This window comes from Ctenopharyngodon idella, chromosome 16, assembly GCF_019924925.1.
Source record: "Ctenopharyngodon idella isolate HZGC_01 chromosome 16, HZGC01, whole genome shotgun sequence".
Classification (NCBI taxonomy): domain Eukaryota; kingdom Metazoa; phylum Chordata; class Actinopteri; order Cypriniformes; family Xenocyprididae; genus Ctenopharyngodon; species Ctenopharyngodon idella.
The window spans coordinates 3,256,932-3,278,862 of record NC_067235.1 but is presented as its reverse complement, the minus strand read 5'-3'; the positions used below and the strand labels follow the sequence as shown (position 1 = coordinate 3,278,862).

The 21,931-nt window shown below is 38.1% G+C and overlaps 2 protein-coding genes across 4 annotated transcripts; both read left to right on the top strand.

Annotated features, from left to right (window-relative positions):
* The first annotated feature begins 201 nt into the window (after nt 1-201).
* popdc3 (popeye domain containing 3) lies at nt 202-2,181 on the top strand. The gene is made up of 3 exons (XM_051865558.1): nt 202-1,371; nt 1,447-1,555; nt 1,633-2,181. The coding sequence occupies exons 1-3, from the start codon at nt 695-697 to the stop codon at nt 1,924-1,926; spliced, it is 1,080 nt and encodes a 359-aa protein (XP_051721518.1). The 5' UTR covers nt 202-694; the 3' UTR covers nt 1,927-2,181.
* A 2,113-nt stretch (nt 2,182-4,294) lies between these two features.
* Nucleotides 4,295-20,575, top strand: bves (blood vessel epicardial substance). 3 transcript variants are annotated; one of them, XM_051865560.1, is made up of 8 exons: nt 4,295-4,459; nt 4,868-5,114; nt 6,063-6,187; nt 8,519-8,706; nt 8,789-8,897; nt 10,408-10,575; nt 11,685-11,826; nt 18,497-20,575. In XM_051865560.1, the coding sequence occupies exons 2-8, from the start codon at nt 4,907-4,909 to the stop codon at nt 18,625-18,627; spliced, it is 1,071 nt and encodes a 356-aa protein (XP_051721520.1). In that variant the 5' UTR covers nt 4,295-4,459; nt 4,868-4,906; the 3' UTR covers nt 18,628-20,575. The 3 variants fall into 3 exon arrangements, with proteins under 3 accessions (XP_051721520.1, XP_051721522.1, XP_051721521.1); XM_051865562.1 differs by lacking the exon at nt 18,497-20,575 and adding an exon at nt 12,152-12,180; XM_051865561.1 differs by having other exon boundaries at nt 4,331-4,459; nt 4,892-5,114.
* The last annotated feature ends 1,356 nt before the right edge of the window (nt 20,576-21,931 follow it).

Sequence of the window (21,931 nt, the reverse complement as noted above, 5' to 3'; positions counted from 1 at the left end):
TAATATAAATTTTAGTGCTGTTAAACGATTAAAAAGATAACTAAATCACACATTTGTCTGTAATTAATTGTGATTAATCGCACCTAACATTGAAATTTGTAATATATTTTTATATTCTAATACATTATTTCACATTGAATCTCCAAAGTAATGTAGAAACACCATATAGACGTTATATTTTAAATATTTTTTAATAGCTATGAATGAAAGCCAATATCACCAACACTACTGATGTTTCTTTCCCACTGAGAATGGGCAACACATTTCTATCTGGATACTCCAGCCAATTCTCAATGGGAAAGTGCCCAAACAACATCACTTGGCAATATTGCTCAAAACATTGCCCCGTGTATCATCACCTTAAGACCAATCTGCATTAAACATGCTCAGTATGGTTTGAAATATTACCCAAACCCAACAGATATAACTTAATTCACCGCTACATAATAATAGTAGGCTAATAATGATTGAACAATGTCATATACTCGTGAAATCAGACCGTTATGTAGGCTTTTCTGTATTCCAGCTGCTTTAATTCATGCCATCATACTAAAATTAGATCTCACAAAGTAGTCACAAAAGATCTCAAGCAGGGATTTCAGGAGAAACATATCCCAGACAAAGTCATATACTTGAACTAATCACAACTAAGAAGTCCATTGGTCTCTAAAGCAATGAGCAAAACCTCTGAGCAATGAAACTTTCCTCTGGGCGGCTGAAGGGTCAGGTTTCTGTGCGCGAAGAAGAGTCTGTTCACAACCTGATCATATCTCTGCAGAGGAATATATACAGCGCGCGCCGCGTATTAACGCAGCGTTTGTTGATTTATACGATTCTCGTCGTATCTGCGCGATTTTTTCTTTTTTCCATCATGGATCCTTTGACTCATTTGGCAGAGAATAACGGAACAGATTCTCTGGAATACCCAGTGTGCTCCGAATGGAAGGAAAATCCTGAAGGATCAACGTTTCACCTCGCTCATATACTGCTGGTTTTGGGATTCATGGGTGGCAGTGGCTTTTATGGATTACTCTACATGTTCTGCTTTTTAGCGCTCGGGTTTTTCTGTTATTCGATCTGGTCGTGGTCCGACCCCTGCACGACCGACTCGTTTTCATGGACTTTTGCGCTTTTCGTCTTTTGTTTGGCACAAGTTGTCCATGTGTCGTACCGACTGCGAAGAGTCACTTTTGAGAAGGAGTTCCAGGATCTCTACGATTATATGTTCAAAAAGCTGGGAGTATCCTTAACACATTTTGGGAAAATCGTCGAGTGTTGTGAGGGCGATATCCATACTATAGACAAAGACCACTGCTTCGCCATGGAGGGTAAAACCTCAATCGACAAACTGTCAGTTCTCCTCTCAGGCAGGTGAGTAGAGGGAGAATATCCAGATACTGTATGTGTGCTTACATACAAACAAGACCCTCACTTTCTCTAAAATAGGATACGGGTGACGGTGAACGGGGAGTTTTTGCACTACATCCATCCATTTCAGTTCCTGGACTCCCCAGAGTGGGATTCCCTCAGACCTTCAGAAGAAGGTTATTTTCAGGTGAATAATTTTTAAGTCGACCATATTATGCATTCACACTGTATACTTTATAATGGAACGTCTTGTTTTTGTCCCAGGTTACGCTGCGCGCAGATAACCGCTGCAGGTACGTGGCGTGGAGACGGAAGAAACTCTACCTGCTGTTCGCGCAGCACCGCTACATCGCCAAGATCTTCGCGCTGCTGGTGCGCAATGACATCGCGGAAAAACTCTTCTCTTTAAACGACAAGGCTTTCGACATCCACGGGTTCCGCTATGATCTCCGGTTACCCAGCTTCTGTCACGGGCCAGAGCCAGAAATAGAAAACACAAGTGAATCCCGGCCCGTGCTGGAAGAGAGTGAAACCAAACCTGCGGAAAGAGACTCATGAGAAACGCACGCTCCACATTTCTATAGTCTTAATCGGTGGTAATTAATGGTCATTATTTTTAGTCATGCATTTTTTTTTTTTTTTTTTTTTATCTTGAGTGCACTTGGGATGTTTTCCCCAAACAATGTTGTCCTTGTTTTAATTGTAGTGATCAGAAATCGAGGTTAGTTAATTCAGTCATTTTATCAACTAGTCATCAACTATTCTGAAGATGAAGTTGTTGCACTTGCTTAATAAACTGTCTGTGTATATAATTATATTTGTGGAAACGCTGTGTTTGGATGGATGAGAGATTCACTTTCAGCATTTAACTACTGAATACAAGCTCTCACATTAAGACTCCTCTGTATCAACTAGTGTTGGGGAAAGTTACTTTTAAAATTAATGCATTACAATATTACGTTACTCCCTAAAAAAGTAACTAACTGCGTTACTTAGTTACTTTTTATGGAAAGTAATGCGTTACATTACTTTTGCATTACTTTTTCTCACCTGGGCTTATTTTTTAACAACAACAACAACAAAAACTTATATTTTTGGTAAATGTAAAGGCTCTTTCACAGCAAAAGTGAAATGAATAAGCCTCAGGCTAAAGGAAGTGTAAAATCACACCTCAATTGGGTCATCAAAGGTCAGCAGCAAAGACACTGAGTTAATAAAGTGAGATTAAATATATAAAATATATTAGTTTAATTTAATATATTGAATGATTGCATGTTTGTGCAATATTCTGAGTTTGTATTATACTGTTTTTATTCATTTTGAGGGATACTGAATCTGTTTTTGTGCAAGTGAGATGTGTAAATGTTCACATTTAGTCTAGAACTACAGTAACCATCATGTTCACACACAACACCTCCGCACTTTATTTCTCTCAACATGGAGACATGAGAACTGTCAGTTTAAACAAAGTAACTTGCGTTACTTATTTGAAAATGTAACTTATTTTGTTGTACATTGAAAAAGTAATGTGTTACTTTACTAGTTACTTGAAAAAGTAATCTGATTACGTAACTCAGGTTACTTGTAATGCGTTACCCCAAAACTGGTATCTACATTATCAAAACATTATAATATCAACTGCAGGGGCGTACTAATCATTTCAGAAGTGAGGGAGCGATAAGACCAGTTTCCCTGGCAGATAAAGTTTAAAATTCTCTTCTCTAATCCATACGACTCCAGGGGGTTAATAAAGGCCTTCTGAGGTGAAGCGATGCGTTTTTGTAAGAAAAATATCCATATTTAAAATAATATAATATCTATAAATTCAAATAACTAGCTTCCGGCGGATGAACGTACGCATACTGTACAAGTTGATTTGCACCAAATGAGTCACCCCTGATTATATATATGACGCAGGATGTAGGAGTATCGTAAGCTTAGACGCCTCTCACGGTTCAAACAAATAGGGCTGGGCAACAAACCCAAGCTCCTCTTCTCTTATATCGAAATCCTCTGACATTTCTCTTTAAAAATTATAATTTTAGACTTCTAATCCATGGCTGGTGACTTGTTTTGCTCTATCCTCTGCGCCTCCTCATTCATCATTGCGTCATGCGTTGGGTCAGGGGTTACGCTTCCGCCCAAGTCGACTTGTGCATTCTGCGTACGATCGTCCACCGGAAGCTAGTTATTTGAATTTATAAAGTTTTAAATATGGATATTTTTCTTACAAAAACCCATAGCTTCGCTTCAGAAGGACTTTATTAACCCCCTGGAGCCGTATAGATTACTTTTTTTAATGGATGGATGCATTTAAATTTGTTTTAAAATGCAGCCCCCACATTCACAACCATTATAAACCTTGGAGGACTAAGGATATTTTTAAATGATGTTTTATTAACAGAGTTTGGGAGGAACACATTCAAATTATCTGACTAATCATCACATCACTCCAACCAGCAGTCAGAAATCAACATGTCTACCCAATCAGCATGAGTGGAGACCTATGCTGATTGCCAAAATACCGAGCTCGGAGCTCTCTCCTCGGACAGCACGCCAAATACGCATACTATTATTTACTATATGCTACTATCTGATTATTTGTAAGTGTGAACTCGTGAAATATATCTCTCATTGTGTTCGTCTGAAAGAAGATAGTCATATACACCTAGGATGGCTTGAGGGTGAGTAAATCATGGGATAATTGTAATTTTTGGGTGAACTATCCCTTTAATTCTCTTCTGTGCAGGAGAAGAAACCCATGCATTTCAGGACTGACTTGAAAATTGGGTTGTACCGATTTTGGTTTGATCATAAATGTGTGTGTGTGCGGGGGGATTAGATTAGATAAACCAATTAGATTAGTCTTTTGAGAAAAAAACAGACCACCTGTGGTCATTAATGTCGCCCTCCAGCGGTGGAGTCGCGCAGGTGCGCAGAGGAGTGGCCGCTTGGTTTGTGCCCATTTTAAGTCAACGCCTGTCATCTGACTGGAATGCGCGCCTCACACACTGCAGCTATACCAGTCTGTTATCTTCTGCCTTAACATTCCTCCAGACCGCGCACATTACAGCTTCAATCGACAACTCCGGTGAGTACACAAAATTGTAATTAATAGGCTATAATAACGCATTTTAAAATACCATGTTGTTTTAACTGAAGCTATATTCACGCGGTGTTCAGCAGATAAACCATATGTGGGTCCGTAGAAAGTTTATTGGAGGTCAGTGACTGCGTTGCTTGGTTGGCAAATCTCCCGGACAGTTCTGTGCGCATTTCGGTTTCTGACTTTGTTTTCAGATCATTACTGCGGAACGCGTCTGAGTTACAGCATTTATGTGTGCCATTCACATAAGATACTTGCGAAGTTGAATTAATTCAGATCAAGCGACGATAATCATTTGACATGAAATGTGCACTGTAATCTTATAATAAAAGCAGTAGATGCAACCTAGAATGCAACATAAAACCTGCGTGTTTTTTGCTTTATGAATGTCAGTTCTGGCCATCATCTCCCCATCAGCTTGAAAGCCTCAGAATGTCAGTGTCTCTTTCCTACACATCATCTCCACTGCTCTCCAGTGTCCCGTCACTGTCGGGTGATACAAACGCCACGTCATGCCAGGACTGGGAACAGTCTCATCACCTGCTGTTCCACCTGGCCAACCTGAGCCTCGGTGTGGGATTCCTCATCCCCACCACACTCGCGCTTCACATGATCCTCCTCAGACTGCTGCTGATGACAGGTACAGCGCGCGCTCCCGTGCGGCTCAGAACAGCGGCGCGCATACAACTCCACTGTTTTAAGTTTAAACATTGCATTTTCAAATATCACGAATTATCATTAAAATGCCATACAAATGCACTGAAACAATTGTAATAATTAGAAATAAAATATAGTAAGACGTTTAGATGGTACTATGTTTTCAGCTCACTGCAGAACTTGTGATAATGTAAGGTGAGGCAATACACTAAACTATTAACAATTTTCTTGAAATAAAATAATAAAAATAAAATAAATATCAATATTAGAAATATTGCCTTGCCAACTAAATTAAAATAAATAAATAAGTTGAAGTACTGCAATTTCAAAAACTACATCTGAAATAACAAAAGCACAACAAAACTACTTAAAATTAAATAAAACTGAAAATATAAAAATAACAGCTAATTCAAAATATAAATTGTTACGACCCTGGTCTAGGGTCAGGGAGATAACATTAATAAAATGTTTTGTTACATCTTCAAACATAACAAAATACTTCACCATATAAATAATATATAAATCTATGATTTCGAAAGGGATTGAACAATTTTGACATTCCGTTATATTTTGCATCAACTACCAAATTAATCAAAACCACTAAAATCTTAGAATGACAAAAGTTACCTTCATGAAATAATACCTTCAATTTTATTATTGTTTTAATCAGATGAAAAGTTTTAGCATGTTGTCTGTTATCAGATATAATATGAAAATCTGCTCAGAATATTTTGAAAGTCTTAACGGATGTCACAATACAAAATTCATTTGGATTATGAGAAAGAAAAAGTACCTCCCTTTAATTTTTAAAACAAATGTGTAATTCCTATGCAACCTTTGCAGTTTTAAGAACCAAAACAGCAGATTTCAGCATAAGATTTAAAGAAGATGTTGCACTGATCAGGTTTGAATGCTTGTTTCTGGATTTCAGGCTGCTCTTTGCTCATAGCGTGGGCCACGTTATACAGATGCACGCTGGATGTGATGGTGTGGAATGTGGTTTTCCTTTTGGTGAACTTCATGCACTTCTTCTTCCTGCTTTATAAACGCAGACCGGTGAGTACAGCCACAATGAGCAGGCTGAATATTATTGATAATCATGGCTGAGAGATGCTTACCTGTAGTGGAACACTTGGTGGTCTTCTTTTTGTCCTGTCACATATTTTATTATTTTAATTAATAAATTAGGTATCATTCGAGAGCTTAAACCCTCAGTATGCATCCTGTGAAAACAATTTTGACTGCGTTACCATATAAATCCTTAAAGCCCTTTAGCGGGCTCCTCCCCATGGTGGGCGGAGTCATGTTTCATATTACAAAATTTAAGTAAAAGTCTTAAAGGATATGATTTTAACAGTACTTGTACTAAATGTAAGCTCAAAGATGGACTATTCTCAACACCTAAGAGACATACAAGTGAAAAACAAGAAAGAGTTGATTTGTGAGGAGAGCAATCACATGTTTATTTTCTAAAATAAAAATAAAACCTCAATATTGCAATAAATCAAGGTCGACACAACATGCCCTATGAAGCTGCACTGAAACTGACATTTGGACCTTCAACCCGTTGAACCCCAGTGAAGTCCACTATATGGAGAAAAATCCTGAATGTTTTCCTCAAAAACTTTAATTTCTTTTCGACTGAAGAAAGAAAGACATGAACATCTTGGATGACATGAGGATGAGTAAATTAGTAAATTAAAGTGAACTAATCCTTTAAGTAAAATTAAATAGTCAGAGCCTTCTTGCACTAGATGTGCTGGTTTTGGTCTCATCCCCAGATGTAGACATGTCATCATCTCATATATGAAACACCTACGATTCTGCAACTACCCGCTAATGCACTTGAATTCATGTAAAGTAGCTTTGTTGAAAAGTGTGGGTGAGTAAGGGCAAAATCAGATAGATATAGTACCTTCTATGCCCTGTAGATGGCGATATCACTTCTTTAGATAAAAGTTAGGTGCCATGCAAAATGTAACAAGTAAATTGCATTGCTCATCACAAATGTATTAGAGTAAAGCCCAAAGTATACTTCACTTTTTACGCGTATGCGAGGGTCAGCGTACGGTGCGCGTGACGTGAATTTCGTCATCAGAAGAGTGCACACGTACTGTACACGTACCGCCGGATTTTTGTGACCCCTTATTTACACTGCACACGTCTGCGGCACGTTACGACTTTATTTTGTATTTGAGCTACGCGGGTTATAGACTTGGCGCCTATATTTAGCGGAGCGGCGCAGCGAGCCGCTTTTGGGACGCTTCTGAAATGTGCCGCGGTGCGGCTGGTGTAACCACAAGCATTGGCTAAAGTGGCCGCGGATTGACTCCGGTGGCCGCGTCGGAGCCGTAGACACATGCAGTGTCAATAAGGGGTAACAGGTCACACATGCGCATATAATTGATTTTGCAGTAATTAGTTTATCCACAAGGTGGCAACAGTGCCTTGGGGGCGTCGATTCACAAGGTAGTCAAAGAAGAACTGCATAAACAGAACAGACCTGAATGAATGAAAGCTACAGCGACGATGGAGGCCAACATAGACAAGAGATTGTGTGAAGAGGTCAGAAAGTACCTTCATTTGGACAACTCTAGCATGAAAGAATATAAAGATATTTACATGGGTTGTAATTTGTGGCGAGAGATTGCTCAAAACTGTGCATGGGTCGAACGCCTGTGTACATGTACGAGTCAAATGAAGTATACTTTGTAAGGCTGTGCATTCGACTGTGTACGCGTAAAGTATACCCAGGGCCCAGAGTACATGTACTTATTCAAAAATGTAGAGAGTAAAAGTTGCTAATAAAATTTTTGTGATATCGACTTCAAATTTGGAACACAACTTGGTTAGACATGTGGCTTTGATTTTATAGCAATTTTAGCATCCAAATTATTTTGTTAAATATATATGCTAGTGTTTGGGAAGCTTCTGGGAGGGAATTAGACCAAATCATTCTGATGACAGACTTTGGCTCCGGCGTTTCAGAACCACCAAACCAACATTTGAGATGCTGTGATTGGTCCGCTGGTTAGTCCAGTTATCCAATCACAGCCTCTGCTGAGGCAAAGTCACGTGAGGTTTGTGTTGCGCATCAAGGGATTTATTAAGTGTGCGCATGTCTTCTTATCAGATAAAAAAAAAAAAAAAACACATCAGCTGAGTTTTTTTGATGCAATTTTTCTTGCAGATTCCATCCAGCGTTTTTTTTATGCGATATACCAAAATGCGCATAAATAGAGTTGAATGGAAACATGATGTCTCTCTTCATGAGCGGGAATTGCCGTTTCTGTACAGTGGCTAGATTGTCATGTTGCCTGTGAATTCATTTTGAATTCACTTTCACTAAATTCAATATACATGTTTGGCTATGCTGTTTAATTCCAGATTAAGATTGACAGGGAGCTGAAATCCGTGTACCATCGCATGTTCAAGCCTCTGCATGTACGCGAGGCTCTGTTTCAGAGGCTCACCGGCCAGTTCTGCACCATCCAATCCTTAAAGAAGGGCCAGGTCTACGCGGCGGAGGACAAGACGTCTGTTGACGAGCGCCTCAGCATTCTCCTCAAAGGAAAGTAGGTGCTTCGCTTCACTAAGAGTTTAGGTCTCCTATAATATGTTGCATCACTTTTGACCAAGTTTATGCATTTGACACAGGATGAGGGTATCGTACCGCGGTCATTTCTTGCATAATATTTACACCAATGCCTTCATCGACTCTCCAGAATTCAGGTCGACTCAGATGAACAGGGGTGAGAGGTTTCAGGTAACGTGTTTGAAGTGTAATATTTAAACATGATATTCACTGAAAATTTTGAATGGTGAAAAATCACATTTCACATTAACTCTTTCCCTGCAATTGAAGGAATTTTCCGGTATTTATGAGACAACGCTTCCGTGCTATTGATGGAATTGTCAGGCTTACCGTGTTTTCACTGTTATACGGTAGGGGGCGCTATTATGCATCTTCTGAAAGAGTACTGAATCTGGTTCAAAAAACAGGAGAGCAGAAACAAGTGATAAAAGCATTGCTTATGCACTTTGCAGCCTTTGATTTTCTCAGCTTTTTGTTTAAAATGTTGCTTTTTTTAATGAAACACATTCGTGTTGATAAGAAAGAATGTATGAAGCTAGAATAAAACGTTTTTTTGTTGTTTTTTTTTTGTTTAAAGGCAGAGGCTCTGTTCTTTCTTTTGATATATTGCATGTTCAGATATTCATACAACAAAATATTCTGAGGGCCATTAAATTTTTGTGAAAATTATAAAAAACGCTGGCAGTGGCTGGCAACTTTTTAAAAAAATGTTGGCGGGGAAAGAGTTAAGTGCTTCTTGTAATTACGACAGCATTTTGTTATTTCTGCACCCAGTTATATATCATATTATATAATATATATATTGCAAAAGTATTTTTTTTTACTATTTAATCTTTATATATATATATATATTTTTTATGATTAAAAAATGTTTACTTTGTCAGCTAGTCCTGCTTGCTTTGTTGCTGCTCATTTGACCAGTGTTGGGTGTAATCCATTACTAAGTAATTAATTACTGTAATTTAATTACTTTTTAATTAAGGGATTACTTTACTCTGTATTTTTCTATAATTTAATTACTTCTTATGTAATTACATTAAATGCTGTATAGACTAACAGTTCTATATAAAACAATAGTGAATTTAACATAAAACATTAATGTCTAATGTTAAAATGTATGTTTTTAATGTAACCTTTTCCCTTTAAATACTATGGTCAGTTCAAGAATACTTTACGCATTTTTATATTATTTATTTGAATGAATTAAAAGAGCAGTTTCATGTCTATCCTTGTATTGTTCATCTAGTCAAGGTTGATATGGGATTTAGAAAGCAATGCAATGCAATACATTTTAGAAAGAGTAATTAGTGCCGTAATCACACTGTTGAAGATGTAATTAGTAGCTAGTAATTAATTGCTTTTTTAGAGTAACTTATCTAACACTGCATTTGACAAATCAAACCTTAACTTTGGACTATAGGCCCAGATAATATCCTCCAGGTCATTGTATGTGGGGAACAGAAAAGAGTGCTTTGGCAGCTGATTTGGATCATTTTCTGCTATCAACAGTACGTACAAACTACGTAAGAGTACAAAGAAAAAAAAACACAACTAGAAAAAACTATGTAAGATGTGTACGAGCCTTCTCAAGAAGAACAATATCACATACCTGACAAGGTCATTTTGAGGAAGAGCAAACTAATACACATCATTTATAATGATCTGTCACATGAATATCCAGGTGACGATCACTGCTGAGGAAAACTGCAAGCTCCTGTGCTGGTCGAGAGAGCGTCTGACGTACTTCCTGGAGTCGGAGTCGTTTCTGAACGAGGTGTTCCGGTACCTCATTGGCAAAGACATCACCAACAAGCTCTACTCTCTCAATGATCCAACCCTGAGTGACAAGGTCAGAAAAGATTTATTTAATTTTCCTTGTGAGCAGCTTCTGGTCAAAAGTTTGGAATAATAAAGATTTTTTAATGTTTTTGAACGAGGTCTCTTCTGCTCTTCTTCAAAAATACAGTCAAAAAATGTTAAAATATTATTACAATCTAAAATAAGTGTTTTCTATGTGAATATTTTATAAAATGTAATTTATTCCTGTGATCAAAGCTGAATTTTCAGCATCATTACTTTAGTCTTCAGTAAATCATTCTAATATGATGATTTGCCACTAATTTCTGATTATCATCAATGTTGAAAACAGTTCATATTTTTGTGGAAACTGTGGAAAACCAGTCCAATTTTTAAAAACCTGTTAAAAACAACAGCAGTCCAATATTTATAAGCATCCCAGGATGCTCCTCATGAAGTTGGTTGAAGGAACGTCCAGATTGAGCTGGAATAAAGACAAAGAAGAATTTCAAATGCAAGATTTTAGGTAAAAAGATAAATCACATACTTCCATTTGTGTTATTTTACAATTTTAAATGTGGAAAATAGTAGCGCACTAGTGCCAAACACTGACTGGTGGTGTTCTTGTTTATTGTAAAGATGATTTAGCACTTATTTGACTTCCGAGATTATGCAATTTATTTAAAGACAAAAACAACATTTGTAATGACTTAATTATTACATGACATTATCAGATGTGGTGTGATTACCCAGCTAACAGGAAACTTTAGCTAGCATTCTGGCAAGGTTCTCTCAAAGTTAAGAACAAACGTTCTTCCAGTAACGTCAACAGAATGTTCGTTCAAAGTTATTTGGTCTTTAATAATGTTCTCAAAATGTTTGCACAAAAACATTATTTATACATTGTTCATGGAACGTTTTTTTTTTTTTCTGAAACAGTTTAGTTGGACGCACATTTTTTAAATGTTACTACTTGTTTCAGAACGTTCAGAGAACATTCAAAAGTAACGTTCCCATAATGTTTGAAGAATGCTGAAAAGGAACGTTCACATAACCAAGAAAAACATTTAGAAATGGTGTTTTCAAAGAAGTTTTCAAAGCGTACTTAGAGCATATTTTTGTTAGCTGGGATCAACTGAAATGATGATGATTGAACTGTAGGCTGTGAAGAAAATGGACCGTCAGCCGAGCCTGTGCTCTCAGCTGTCCATGATGCAGATGAGGAACAGTATGGCGAGCACCAGCGACACGGACGACGTTCTCAACCAGATCCTGAGGGGCGGCTCAACTGGATCATCACTCCGTAAGTCTATTGACTTCTCTTGAGCTACAGTATCTATCACTAACCCACAATTTACCCCATGTATCCCCTGATATTAGACCCTTCATGGCCACAAATGCTGATATAAACCAGAACACGTCTCTGTCTCTCCTAAACTGTGTTTGAAATCTCAAAAGACATGTCTAATTTGCATTCTTCATCTCCACTTTGAACTCCATCTGTTCCAGTGTGAGTTGCTAATAGATACTAAATTTGAGGAATTGCACGACATATTGGTGTGATTTCAGACTATTAATCTTGGCTGTCAGCGTATCCCTGATGTTTTCTCCTCCTGTTCCTCCTCTAGCTGTGACCTCAGATCGGGCCTGATGGGGTGTAAGATGGTTTCTTTTTTTATCTCACTGTCTTTCCCTTCCTCAACCCCAAAAAAATGACCCAATTGTTATTTTGAACATAACCAGAAAGTAGATTAACTCCCTTTTAGTGCTCAGAACAAGTGACTTCTCATAACAAGACCTGTTATGAAGTTAACCTTTAACACACCAAAAACTGCATTTGTTGAGTTTGCCCATAACATCATGCCATAAAACATGTTGTACAATTTTCACCTAAATTCATCTGATCAAGATATAATGAGCACTACACTGTATATGTTATGTACATTAGTGGCCAAAAGTGATATCAGGCCTAGGAAAATTATTCAAATTATTAAAAATGTTTTAAAGATATTATAAGCATATTGCGCAGTTGTGCTTAGAGTCGATTTTTTTTTTTTTTTTTTGTGATGATAACACAATGAAACGTGACAAATTGTGCATAGTAAAATAAAACCTGTAGCTGTAGTTTGCTTTTTTGCAAAATAATTTTGTCAGATAAATACCTTAACCAAGTTTAGTGTTTTGTTCTTCCTTCATATTTAAAATATCTTAAAAATCTAAAATATTTTGCTCATATTTTAGTAATTTAATTGAACTTGTAGGATCATTAAAAACAAATATATATCCCCTCCGGACATCGCTTTTGCCCACTACTGTATATAGTTTCATGTCTCTCGTATCTCTCTGCACTCTTTTTTCAATTCAAATTTACATTTACTTTATAAAAATCAATAAAGATTTCACAGCATAACCACGAACTGAAGGTGGATGTTTTTACAATGAAAGAGGTTCTTAAATTACTTGAATTTGACTTATTTAAACTTAAGTCCTGGAAAACCCCTGAAAACAGCCATATTTATGAAGAGGTAGGCCTACATGTGTATGTTCTGTTTTGATTTAGTTTTCATTGTGTTCTGGTTCTGTTTGCCCGTTTGACCTAGTTTCCCAGTGTGTTTGATCGATGATCACATTCACCTGTTGACTTGTTAATTAACTCATTAGCTCTTTTGTTTGCTCTGTGTATTTAAGTTTGGGTTAGTTCCCTGTCCGGTATTGTTTGTATGAAGTGTAGTTGTCATTCTTTTTCTCTTGCGTGTTCCCATTGTTGATTAAATTACTCTTAGTTTATCTCTGACTTGTGCGTGTGTGACTACACGTGACAGAATACCAGACCAAAAAAGAAGACAAGATCTGTGGCATTTGTGCCTGCTGTACAACTCCTGTATCTGGAGTAGAGGGACCGTTCACCAAAAGACCGTACGAGGGACTTTCTAAACCTGGTGTGCCTTTTGCACTACCCTGGTCTAAGGCATTTGTGGAGTGGGTGCCGGTGAACAACGAGTAGGTGTTCACCATCTTCATAGCAGAGAACAACACCACTCCCATTCCCCCAGCCTTCACCCCGCCAGATGAAGCGGACACCTCAGCCCACCACAGACACTGAACCAGAGCCTGTTGTGGACAACGAGCCAGAAGAACCTGAGCCATACCCCGCTCCGGAGCCTGAGCACAGCGATGCGTCTGACCACTTACACGAGCCTGGCAACATCGCCCGTCCCCAAGAAAGTACTCATGGAGTATGAGGGCATGGAATGGAGCCCCGCCCACACTCGTGCCACTGGCCTCTGACTGTGAATTGGAGGTATTTGAGGAGGTAATACCCCTTTTTCTCTTGCCCCTGCTGGTCCTGCCCAGCTTAAAACTTCCTGTGACCCCGCTGGTCCCATCCAGCTTATAACTTCCGGTGTCCCCAGAGTTCCCTCCAAGCATCCCTCTCCCACCTCCTCTGTCTAAGCCAGCCAGTTCTCCAGCTCTGCCCCAGCGTGAGGATCCCCCGTCTCCGCCTCCTGCCGCCAAGCCCTGGACTCTACCTCGGTCCTCTGACCCATGGTTTTCGCCTTGGCTCCATGCTCCCTCGTCTCCACCATGGCCCGTCATCCCAGCAGCTCCACAGGGCTCCCTCGTCGCTCTGTCTCCGCCTTGGTCAGGCATCACCCTGGTTCTGTCACAGGATTCCTGACTTCCGCCTCTGCCCTCCATCCCTTCGGCTCCACCGGGCTCCGCCTTCCCTCCAGCTCCACCACAGTCTTCCGGGTCCCCACCTCTGCCTCAGTCCCAAGAGCCATCAGCTACACCTTGGTCTCTAATGACCTCTGTGGTCATTAAAAATCCCATGGCACTTCTCGTAAAGAGTAGGGTTGAAACCCCGGTGTCCAGGCCAGGTTTCCTTCATTGGCCTTTACCAATCATGGCCTCCTAATAATCCCCATCCTTTGAACTGGCTCTAAGCCCTCAGTTTGAGTTAGTTCCCTGTCTGGTATTGTTTGTATTAAGTGTAGTTGTCATTCTCTTTCTCCTTTCTCATTGTATTGATGAACAAATACAATCTTTTCACACAAAATTAACACTGCAGCCCATCTGATATTGATATAGAGCCATTTTGCATGGCTATAGGTGTGATATTGCTTATATATTTCCAAAAATATGACACATCTTTCATTCTTCAGGTCAATCATATATATTCATGGAGAAAAAAAAAATCAGTTTGAATGAGGAAAGCGATATCTTTGTCATAGTATCCTTTCAATGGTTAAAGGGTTAGTTCAAATTTCTGTCATTAATTACCCTCATGTCGTTCCAAACCCATAAGACTTTTGTTCATATTCGGAAGACAAATTGAGATATTTTTGATGAAATCTGAGGGTATCTGAACCACACATAGGCAGCAACGTAATTGCACCTTTTGAGGTCCAGAAAGCTATTAAAAACATTGTTAAAATAGTCAACGTGACTACAGTGGTTCAATGTTGATGTTATGAAGCAACGAGAATAGTTTTTGTGCGCAAAAACAAAACTAAAATAATGAATTTATTCAACAAATTTGTCTCTTCCCTGTCATTCTCCTATGCTGTTTTCATTGCAATACTTCCAGGTTCTATGTCAGAACACTGGCTCTCCTGCGTCAGCATCACATGCATGCGTCGCGCTGCTCACGTGAACAGGCGTCGGCCAATACTGAGTCTGCGGTCTGACATAGAACCTGGAAGTACTGCAGTGAAAACAGCATAGGAGAATGACAGGGGAGAGACAAATTTGTTGAATGGACTGAACAGAAGAAATGAACCAGCAAAGATGTCCACGTCAAAGAAGGACACAATGGTAGCTTGAAGGCGTTTACCAGCCAGAGCAAACTTTTCCGGAAAGTTCACTTTGGAAAGGTTTCGAACTCCAGAAACTAACACAAACCGAACTTCATTTTGACCTGATTTTGTTTGAAATGACATCACACCAGTTTGTCCTTTGATTTTGCTTGAAGTATATCAGGCCCAAGTAAGTCAAGTGAGTCAGTCACTTGCCGCCGTCTACTGGCAAAACTATGTAACCTGCACTAAAGTCATTGATAAACCCCCTTCATTAACATAGACCGTTTCTCAATACTAAGTATGCCAACATTATAATATAAAATATTATTTATTGAACAATAATAGGCATTATAAACTTTGTATTTAATATATATATTAAATAAGTTGTATTTTGGATACCTTTGGAGTAAAAAACAAAAACAAAACCCTAAAAAATAAACAGTGCAAACAAGTCATTAGATTGCAATATAATTATTTTATATTTACAATGAAATGCTTTCTATTTAAAAATGAAATCCTTTGTTTTCTTACGTTATTACATTTTCTAAGAATCATATACGAAGTTTATGCCCTCTTTCTATTTGCTCTTCTTATAGCTAAAGTTGCCACAGCCATTGCATGCTTTGCATTTGCTTCAAGAAAGATTTTGTTTTATAAGTATATTTTTATTTATCTATTTACCTTTTCTATTTTTTTTTTTTAATTTTAAAGATAATAAAAATATTGTTTGATAAGAGAAATCACTGATTGTAGTCCTTGATAACCAAAAAAGTACTGCTTAAAAGTTTCATTTGACAGTATCTGTACGAACCCTGCAATTATACTAAAAGTCTATAAACTACCCAGGTGAAAAAAAAAGTACTTTCTACAATGTACTTAAAGTGCTCTATTTTCATGCACTAACTTTGTACTTAATCAATCAGACGAAAGAATGTAGTAGATTTTGTGTAACAGTTTTTTTTTTTTTTTTTTTTTTAGCAAAGTTTTGATCAGGTTTTTTGAAGTTTTTATCAACACTTTCAGTAATTAGGCAGACTATGAGGCAAACTGATTTATTTATTTTTACTCACGTTAATGTGACATTTGAGACTGCCGCTCTGAAATGATGATATCCAGACGCGGTGGAATTAGGGAAAGGGCCACTCGTAGTGTCGCACACAAACTAGCTGTTGTCAGCTTATTCCTGCTTTTTGTTTTCATTGCAGTCACTGTTGAATATCCCGACTCACAAAGATAGGTAGTGCTAAATGGTAAGAGAAACTTTGTTGCACAATCTGCGAGTTCTGGATATTCGTGTCTGGTTTGAATCCAGAAGGAGCTCCGGTCTGTCTTGCGAAAAGCAAGCTGCAGGCTGCCGTCAGATGCAAGGTCCACTAACTGTGTTTGCAAATTAATGGGGAGTACAACATCCACATCACTTGGGTCTACCGAAAAAGGATCGCGAATCCACGCATTCCCAACTCTTCGGTGATTGGGGAAAATAATCCGAAAATAATATGTCCATCACCTCATTTAAGGACACTGACATTTCTTTGGCTGTGAGGCTTTCACAGTGTAAAAAGCAGTGAACCCATGTCGCCTCAGGTGCTCTGTCCAAAATGTTCCTCACAACCCCACTATGTTTGCTAGTCATTGAGGCCGCGCCATCCGTGCAAATCCCTATGCAATTCTTCCAATCTAGCCCATTCTGTGCGAAACAGCCATCGAGGCAACAGAAACACTCATCTGCTGTCGTCCGTGTTGGGAGCTCATTACACATCAGTAGATCCTTGTGTGTTGCACCTTCCCAGTTGTATCGTACAAATGCAAGCAACAATGCCATCTTTGAAATATCTGTTGATTTGTTGATTTGAATAGCAAACAAGGGGCTTGCTCGCACTCGATCCAAAGGTTGCAAAGTAATCCACAGGTTTACCCACACATGTTGGATGTTTAGTCTGTAGGCTGACGTTCAAGTTTGGATGGCTTCATGGACTCCTTTGCTAAGCCCTCACCACACTCAACACACTGTGGTTTTTCGTCCAACGCAGTGAATCCATGTTTAATATAGAGTCTGGGTTGTACTTGCTTTGTTTACATTTTGCTGCCTTTGAAATGGAAGGAGTTTCTGATTCTTCTGCTTTTTTTCTTTTAAAAAACAGATGCATTTTGTCAAGCTAACAGGCCGTGGCTGCGTACAGTATAGTAGGTCTGGCATAGCAATGCATTGCAATCTCCTGCGCCGTTGTTACCAAGCAACAGGGTAAACAGCTGCTAGCGTGTGTAACATTACGTTAAGAGAGTAGGACCTTGTCCAATAAGAGCCGTTCAAGGCAGCGATGAATAATTGTGATAGGACAGTTTAGAAACAGTGTTACATTCATGCAACATTCGAAAATACGATTCGTTGGAGGTCACAGTTTTCAATGAGCCTTTTGTGAAGCGCACTTACTGGCTGTGCCGGTGTAACACAGAGAACACAGAGAAAGTCTCGCGACCCCCTATAGAACGACCCACTGGTTGAGAAACATTGATTTAGAGGGCCTTTTGTGTACCAAATATGAAACAGTAGGCTTCAAAGGGTTAATGTTAAACATCTTGCAGATTATGAAAGGGGTATGCAAACTAATGCACTCCAAAACATGCATGTCAGACATCATTAATCAATGTCACAATGTCACTGTTACTTATTTAATGCTGCGGTCACAACTAGACTTTAGGCATGTAACATTTCTTAAGATACTACAATGGCCTGCAGCTTAAAAGTTGACGCGCTAGGAATTTGAAGGTCAGCGTTCACCAAACTCGAACTTCAGAACGCAGCTAAATTCGCATGAGCCTGAGTTTCCGGTTCACATGCGTATGAATGGAAGTGATAGTGCGACCATCCCTTCAGGCACAAGACTTAAAAACTCATTCTCAGCCACACATTTTATTACTGCTCATTTTATATAACATGCACAGAGTGTATTTAACAGAGTTGTAATTTTATTGTTTGAGTGATCTTATTCTCATTACTGTTATGATATTGTTGAGCTGTGGAAAGTTAATACACATGAATGATACAGAGTTTTGCCTACATATGACTTCATAAAACATTATACTTAAATCTTAATATGTACTATTATGAAATCCTCAAAAAACATAACCTTTAACATTGACAATTAGTGTTGTGTTTCTCTCTCTCTCCAGAGAAAAATCCTCTGACAAAATCATCCACGGCTATGAAGCCAATTGAAGAAGGAATGGAAGATGATGTTTTCGAATCTGAATCCCCCACTACCTCCCAGAACATTGGCAGGAGTCCCAGAGAAGACATGTAAAGCGTGTTTTATCACCCCACGCTACTAGACTTTTCACTGTATTTCACTGTACATTCTATAGAAATTAATGTACAATTAATTGAAAAGGAAAAGAATTCAGGCTCATGCTCAGATTACACAGTTCTGCATAGAGAGACCCCTGATTAAATGAGATTTGTCCTAGTATTACAGAATTCTTTTAATTTACATTGGATACTATCACATTTAAAATAATATAGTCCTGCTTTAGTAGAGTTTGTTTAAAGAAAGCAAAAGAAATACCTGTCACAATTTAAAAGAGGGCCTATTATGCCCTTTTATAAAGTCTTGATGTTGTTTTTGTGCTCTACTAGAACAGGTTTTCATTCTTGAATGTTAATTATTTTCCTCATATTCTCCATTGTTGCAGCTCCTCTCTTCCCAGTCTGTCAGTAACGCTCTGTTTAGTTACTGTCTCTGTGAAGCTCCTCCTTCTGAAAAGCTCAATGTGCTCTGATTGGTCGGCTGAACCAGTGTGTTGTGATTGGTTAAGGGCTTCCAGCATGTTTGGGAAATGTCCTGTCCCTTATCATAACTGCCAGTTTCAACACACTACTAACTCAACCAGGCCCTGCCCATTTATTTTGCATATGCCTATTTAAATCTGCAGGCATAAGTTTTGCCTCTTTGTCTCCATCTCTGTTTGAAACCTGCAATTGCAGTTATTTGTGGAATTATCATCTTTACGTGGGTTGTGCACCGATACGACTCCTCAGCACAGATTAATCTAATGTTTGCTGTTAGTCACAACACTGGTGTGGATACTGTACTTCACAATCACAGATTGTAGTCTTGAAGTATGACCAAAATAAGAATTTTCACCGGAAAATGTCATCTGAACAAGCAAGTAACATGTCTGCCACTTTTGTTCTGACCAACTGAGACAAAAACAATAAATCGCGCTGCCAATGGTGATTAAATCTAATGATCGTTTAGCTCAGATCACGTCAAACCATGCAAACTATTATTATTGTTATACTTTGTTCTCAAATTGTTAATGTTAACAACATCAGCATTGTGTGACTGTGTATTTATTGTGTATTAGCGTTACCTGTAGATTTCAATTTCTGTAGCCACTCCGCAGTCCGAAGTCTTTTGCTTTTGACTACGGGTGAATCTCCAGTTTCTGGATTACAATCCGCCATCAAAATGATAAGTTTAATTATTGCAGCTGCTGTGAGAAAAGCCTATAAATGATCCGTCAGCAGCAGCATCCTCCACATGCCATATTACCCTACTAGATGGGACTCGTTCTCTATGTAAATAGACATGTCCTAATGACACAAAGATGAACGGCGGCATGCTTGAATTTCCCGCGGAAACCCACCAGTACCATCTGGATTAGGAAACATTACAAGCTAAGGAAATAGTTTTGAACACTGGCTGCTTATGTACTTGCTCAAAAATTGATTTTGGATAATTTTAACCAAAAAAAGTTACGGACTGCAGAGGAATATTGTGACGTGTTTGTTCCCGAAAGAAAACTCGACTACAAGGAAGGAGTTTCAGGGAGTTCAGATGTTCAGAAACAGTGACTCTGATATAGAGAATAACTCCCGCTGGAGGGACTTTGTGCTTTGTAAATCTGCAGAGCTTTTGATGCTCAAACAGCAACATTACACACTAAAAAAAGATGAACATGGAAAAAAAGCAGAATAGGACTCCTTTAAATTATTCAGAACAGGATTTAGGATTCTTTTTTGTTGTTGATGTTTTTATTCTTTATGGTTTTATTTTGAATTTTGCTGAGACATGCCTACAGTGAGTTAACTACAATTTGTTAATTGTGTGATTAAGTGTGGGGTAACAGAAGTACATGCTTTTCCTCAATAAATGTATCACCTTTTTTCATGAGAGCTTGTTAAGTGAAAATGAATTAGATGCAGCTTTAAATGGGTGGTTAAAGAACCAGGCATGACCTGATTAAAAAGCTGTACTAATCTACATGTAAAACTAAACAATGTTGACTCCTTCCATCAGCAAGACTGGTACCATTTCTCTGATACAGTTTTAATGTACATGTACCATGTGCATTTCCCAAGTCATGTTTTCTTGTGTGATGCGGTAACAGTCAATATTATATTAAAATTAATTGTATTAAGATACTTTAGCAAATATGTGGATTACATCTTTTCTCACACCAGTTTAAATTAGTGCATTTGATTTGATCATATAATGAACTAAATGAAGAATGGGTCACTTAGTGTTAAGCAATGGTGAAGTGTTACATTGGATTCACTGAATGTCTGGTTTTAAAGCTAAATGTTTTTTTTTCTGTGATAATTGTAATGTGACTTGTGTTTTTAAAGTCAAACAGATACTTGAAATCACTTTTTTAAATTAAAGTTTGGCACTACAGACATGTGTTTGTTTACTTCAGTATTCCATTATTGCTTTTTTCTAACACGATTATGGCTGTGCTTAACATTATGTGATTCACAATCACTCAAGGAACAGAAACAAAACACTACTGAAAGATTAAAATAATAATTCAGGTGAACACTGCTTATGATCTAATATTCAAGCTCAGAAGATGACATTGTTAATTTTTGGTATTAATTTTGGTATGAAAGATGTCGCTGCAACAGGGAGGGGAAGTTATTTTGATTCAAGATTATGAGACATGAATTCAAATCAATAATGATAATTTAACACGGATAAAAAATGTAGACTAAACACTGCAATATATTATGTTTAAAAAATAAGAATTGTCAGTTTTGATTTCATGGTGACTTTAAGATTGAGTAGTGTGCTGTATTCATACTTTTTTTTTCTTAGAGGAAAATACCTTGAAAGCTCTGCTTTGGATAAAAGTGCCTGCCAAATGTATACATGTAAATGTTTTACACTGTATTTCAAAGACAATAATGTGCAAACTACAACAATATCAGCTAAACAGCCAGGGACACTTGACTAAATGCTGCTTGAATCTCTACCACTTTTCCCTACTAAAATGTCAGGTCTTTACTTGTGATTAAATGATTTTAAAAGATGTAGGAGACGTGAGGGTAATAAAAAAAAAAGAAAAAAAGAAACTGAATTGTGAATAATAATTACTGTACTGTTTATGCATGTAGATTGTTTCTGTCCACCAGTCAAAGTAATCTATAAAGATCTGACTGAGAGAAATCCTGATTTACTCTTGTCATTTAGAATGAACCATCATCACCATATTAGCTGTTGAAGTCTTGTGTATAAAGGATACATATGGTGGAGAATGTGGGCATGAGTTGAGCCTGGCGTAGGATTCAGACTGCACTGGGCAGATGAGAAACAACAAGAAAAT